The sequence below is a fragment of the Salvia hispanica genome, chromosome 6, assembly GCF_029641045.1.
Source record: "Salvia hispanica isolate PSC_SH4W2 chromosome 6, Shi_PSC_v1, whole genome shotgun sequence".
In the NCBI taxonomy this organism is placed as follows: Eukaryota; Viridiplantae; Streptophyta; class Magnoliopsida; order Lamiales; family Lamiaceae; genus Salvia; species Salvia hispanica.
In genome coordinates, this window is record NC_142697.1 from 21,877,856 (window position 1) to 21,883,359 (window position 5,504).

At 48.3% G+C, this 5,504-nt stretch overlaps 1 protein-coding gene across 1 annotated transcript; it reads right to left on the reverse strand.

Moving 5' to 3' along the window:
• Positions 1–348: 348 nt before the first annotated feature.
• LOC125203361 (scarecrow-like protein 8) lies at positions 349–2,238 on the reverse strand. Its single transcript, XM_048101687.2, has one exon. It carries the CDS (start codon positions 2,052–2,054, stop codon positions 492–494), a length of 1,563 nt encoding a protein of 520 aa, XP_047957644.1. The 5' UTR covers positions 2,055–2,238; the 3' UTR covers positions 349–491.
• Positions 2,239–5,504: the final 3,266 nt, after the last annotated feature.

Here is a 5,504-nt window from a genome sequence, read left to right on the forward strand (position 1 = left end):
AACTTACCCAAAAATGTCTCCAAACAAACGTTTGGTAAAGCTTTGTAGAATATTCGCCTAACATCTCATTGTTAGATTTTTATCCACTCTTTTATAATACCACTACTCCTACTATTGGGCTTTTTTTTTACAAGAGTGTATTTTAATATTAAATATATATTGTATTGGATTTATAAGATTCAATCCTATATGATAATCATATTATAACTGATCATATCGATTATCCAACCCCTATCAATTTAAATATAACTTAATTTTAAATTATATTTTTGTATTATTTTATATAACAACACCACGTATAAATATAAGTGTTAATTATGAAATTAGCGGGTAACGAAATTCAAGAAAGATCAAATAATTAGTGAATCTTTTATTAATTTCCTGGGCATCATTTACGCAAAATTAAGACTCCTAGTAATACAAAACGCTAATTCAACAATTGAAAATAAAAAAGTAATCGAAATTAAATTCACACTTAATTTTTTTGTAAATCAACGCCAAGCAGATGCGACAGTGAGGGTCCGTCCCATCCACCCAAAGCAGATGCCGCCGGATTGTTCGGTCACGGTGAATCCCGGGTTGCCACGTGTCCCCAAGTTCAGCCTCGCCCGCAGCGAGTCCGCGACGGGTTGACTCATCGGCACCGATTCAAACCCGGCCATACTCATCCTAGCCCGCCACTTGCCGAACACCTCGCACCTCTCCACCCGCTCCCTCCCCTCGCACGACACCGAGTTCACGATTTTCCGACCCACCGCCTCCTCGATCCTGACTCGGTCCGGGTTGCCCCGCGACACGGTCGCGTCGAGCGAGTCAAGCAGCGCGCCGTAGAGCTCGCAGGCCTCCCTCACGCGCACGGTCAGCGGCGCCGTGTTGGCGTTCATCTCCTGCTCCACCACCGTCGTTACGTCCGGAGACAGACCTTTCACGAGGCGGAGCAGCTCGTCCCTCAAATTCTCCGTCGTCACGCTCTCGTCAGGTAGATTGTGTAGCTTGAACGCCAAGTTCACGGCTAGGGCTTCGCCGGGCTCGATTCCCAATTTAATTCGGTTCAAATCGCTGACGATCAATTTCTTCACTGTGAAATCGAACCGGACGCCGATTTTGTAGGCCAACGTGTGCAGTCTCTCGCCGACGATCTTCAGCTTTTCGTCGGCGCCGGAGGTGTTATCCGAGAAGGCGGTGATTTTCAAGGCGGCGGCGCCGGATTGATTCGCCGCCAGCGCGTGGAGGAAATGCATGTACTGTCCACCCTCGCCGATCTCGAAATCCACAACGTGAATCCTCTGAAACCCCTGCTCTGAGGTTGCGTAGATGATGGCGAGATTAGCGGCCATGAAACTGAGCTTGAAACACGGCGACACCTCATACAGCATTTGCGTTGATAATTTGTGGTCTTTGCTGTAGAGCTCCGACGTCCCGGTGGGGTTCACGCGCGATTTTAGAGCCGAAACCATGAAAGATGTGAGCCTCTGTTCCGAGGTACCCTTGGGGTTAGCGAGCTGCTGGAGGCGTGTGATAATTTCGGTTGCGGCGGCCAAATTTCCTTCTGAGATAGCTGCGGCGGCGTCTATCAGAGAGTGTTTGGTGGTCAGGATCGGAGGAGACGCTGACGTGGATGAGCACGAGGAGGAAGAAGAAGTCGGAGACGGAGAAATGGGGATTTTGGTAGGGGCGATTAGATTGTGGATGGTCTCCGACCAGTCGCTGTGGGTGACGACGGATACCTCATCTCCGTCCACTTGGTCTCCTAGAAGCTCCTTCTCCAGCTCCTGCAGCCGATGATTCATCATCTTCTTCTTGTGAGTTTCATGCCCCAAAACCTCAGTAGGGAAATCTAGCGGAAAGATGGGGGAAAGAGGATTTGCATGCGGGAAATTCGGCCTTAGCTTGACGTTTCGTAGATACAACTCCAAGCCTTGCTGTTGCTGAAATTCTGCTAGTGATCTCTTCCGGATCTGGGAAGCAGGGTCGTGAAGGATTTCGGCTAGCGGCGATCGGAACGGAAATTGCTGCTGCTGATTGGTAAAGCCGCCTGGAAACCCGGAAGACATTCTTCTGGCCTTTAAATTGGTTGGATTCAAGCAGGGAGAGGGTTAAGAATTGAGCAAATGTCGGCTTTTTTTTTTTGTCATTACCAGAGACAGAGGAAGTTGTTGCAGATTTTGAGAGGAATGTGATTCTAATATTCTATGAATATGAGAAGGAGAAGAAATATTGGGTTGTGAATGAATTATGTGAGTCGTTTATTTCTAAGTTTGAAAAATTGTTGCTTTAGGAGTTAGGACTGAGTTTTACGTGTCTCTCATCTCAGCCGTTGGATTGGAAATTCATTGGATCTTTTGAGAATCTTTCGACGGTGGGAATCATCGGATGAGATGGCCGCTGAGCCCACACACAATTCACGCGGCGGTTGAAAATGTATTGGACAAATTTTCTTGTGTTCAATCCTTCGACTATAATTGGGCTTTCTTTTTAAAATACTACTACTACTCCGTATTCTACTATTGGTTCAACTATTCCATCCATATTCCAAGTTTTTTATATCTAAATTATAAAAATAAAATAGTAATGAATTTTACCCAAGAACCGGCTAATACGGCGAGCGGCAAAGCTTGATTGAAAGCTTAGAGCATCCACTATAGGGGCGGCGCGCCGGCCGCCCCCATCGCGGCTTAGCGGCGGCCTATTGCGAGGGAAGCGTCCGCCCCGGAGGCGGACGATTTTGTTGGGGCGGACGGGCATTCGCCCCGAAAGCGGCGAGGACGAGGCGCAGGAGAGAGAAGCGCGGCGGTGGCCGCGCCTATCTATTGCGCGGTGAAACTGCCGTGGCGGTGTCGTTTTTGTTTATTTTTTTTATTTTTTTTTAATTTCGAATTTCTAATTCTTTTTTTGGCTTATTTAAATACCCCACCAATTTGTTTTTCACTCCACACTCATTTTCACTCCACCTCCAATTTCACTCTTCAGAATTTTATACCAAATGCACGGGAGAGATGAAGATTCACCCGGCACGGAAGAATCGGGATACGGATACTATCCTTCCTCCCAGCCATCTCAGCTGTGGGTATCGAGTCCCAGCCCCCGGGGATCGAGTCCCAATCCCCCTCCATTCCAGTTGTGGTCACCGACATCCCCGCCGTGGCAACAAAGCCAATATCGGGGTCAGTCTTCTCATCAGAGGAATTTGGGTCGTTCGGCATTCGGAGATTATCGACCCACTATGGGCTCGCCCAACCATCCGCGTCCGGATACCCCTTCTCACTCTTTCCAGCGCACCCAGACTCCTTTGTCTGATTTCGATAGGTTCACACTGGAGCAGATGATGGGGCTGATGAGTCCGGGCCTACCGGAGACCCCGCCGACGAGATGTTCCGGCGACGGCGGTGGTGGGAGAGGCGGCGGCAACGGTGGTGGTGGGAGGGGCGGCTGCAACAGCGGTGGGGGGAGGGGCGGCGGCGACGGCGGTGGGGGGAGGGGCGGCGGCGACGGCGACGGGGACGGGGATGGCAGCGGCAGCGGCGGTAGCGAGTCGGCGGTAGCAAGTTGGGGCGGGTACTACACCAAAGACGAGTCGATTGCTGTGGCGAGGGCATGGGATGCCGTCACATCAGACCCCTGTGTTGGCACCGATCAGACCGAGATGGGCTTTTGGAAGCGCGTTTTGTTGACCTACAATGAGTTCAAGCCGAGAGGCGCCAAACCGCGTGACGCGGAACAGCTCCGGAAAAAGTTTGGGAGGATTCTGACACCCACCAGGAAGTTCGCGGGCATCTACGGCAACAACCTTCTCAACGCTGAGAGTGGCCGCAACGAAGCCGACGTGAAGGCTCTGTCTGTGTCCCAATACAACGCGCTATGGAAGCCTAAGTTCACCCACTGGGAGGAGTTTCTCGTTCTCGAGAACTGCCCGAAATTCAAGTCCATCTGTGCAGAGGAGACTGAAGGTCACGGGGCGAAGCGCAATAGACGCAACAGAGCCGGGAACTACAGCAGCAGCAGCGGCGGACAATCAATCGACCTCAACGACGCCCAAACGGAGGAGCCCTCTGATACACACACTAGGCGCTCACGCCCTCCGGGGCAGAAGGCCAGTATCCGCAGCGCCCGAATGTCTGCGGGTTCCTCCCGCTACTCGGCGCCCGCGTCTGGATCGCGCAGCGCGCAGGCGCCTTCTGGAGCTCAGTCCGTGGACCATGGGGCCCATGTGGTCTTGAACAGGAACCTGGATGTGCAGTTGATGAAACAACTGCAAGAGAACTGTCGTTTCTACGAGTCGGCCACCGACCCGATCACCAAGGCGATATACTATGAGCTCATGTGTAGGATCAGAGGGGATCTGGGGCTGACTGGTCCAGCGGCGGCGCCGGGGGGACTGGGCGGCGAAGAAGAGGCAGAGGATTCCGACTCCGCCACCGAGTAGATGGTGGCGGTGTTTTTATATGTTTTTTTTTATTATAAAATCTCCGTTGAATAATTTTCCGGTATCCATGAATACAACGAATATTTGGTCTCATCGCACTTTTTAATTTTATTATAATCCCGTTTTCTAATTATTTTTAGTTTGATAATTTTAAGTCTAATTGAATTAAAATATACAAAGAATAAAAATAAAGTGAAATGTGGCTAACAAAAGTGTCCACTAGTGCTACGGAAACTTTTTTTTGTGGCCGCGGACAACTAAAAAGTGGGTATGGACAATAAAAAAAGTTGTCCACCAAAAAGTGTCCACCTATAGTGAATGCTCTTACCCCCCTCTTTGACCTTTGTGAATGAAAATGTCGACGACTCGAACCGAGGGTGAGTAGGTCGCATTTTTATGTACTACATCAGTTTAAAAGATGAAGTACTCAAAATTCATGAACTTTAGCAGCAATTCTTGGACAAAGGTTTGCAACTCTTGTGAACAGAAATTGTTGATAGCTCGAGCCATGGGTGCGGCTCTTAGGCTGCAGTGGCTACTGTACACGATTGAGAGACACTCGCATCTCTTCAATCAATGTAATAGGAGTGCTTTCATTTCTACTCATTCGGCCCATCAAGATTTGAGCCATAATTGACCACATATATAATTATGTTCCCATTGTTTAGTATTACTAGAATTGACCCAAGAATTGATCCAAATATTATAAAATAAAGACTTTGACTTAGTAGAATTATGGATTGACAAATTTATCCCTTCAAGTGGAAATGTGGAAAGGTGAAAAAGTGAAAAGGTAGGGCAAATGTATAAAACCTAGTCAATTTCTTAGTGCATTTTTCAATGCACACCCAAATCTTACCTATTTTGCAAGATTTCAATTCTTCCTAAATTGACATGAATAGTGCGGACCCCACCTTAATTGTGAGGCCCCCAACAATTAATTAGTGGAAAGTAAACACAAGAATTGACCCAATTAAACCAATAACTGTCCAATTCTTTACGCCCAGGATTTAAGGTGTGATAAATCTGGTGAGGATGTGCACATTTTTTAATGCCTTTCTTAATCGTACTTAATAATTAA

Bases quoted from the DNA above. Each gene is read 5' to 3' on its own strand.
- LOC125203361 (XM_048101687.2), bottom strand. From the start codon at position 2,054: ATGTCTTCCGGGTTTCCAGGCGGCTTTACCAATCAGCAGCAGCAATTT.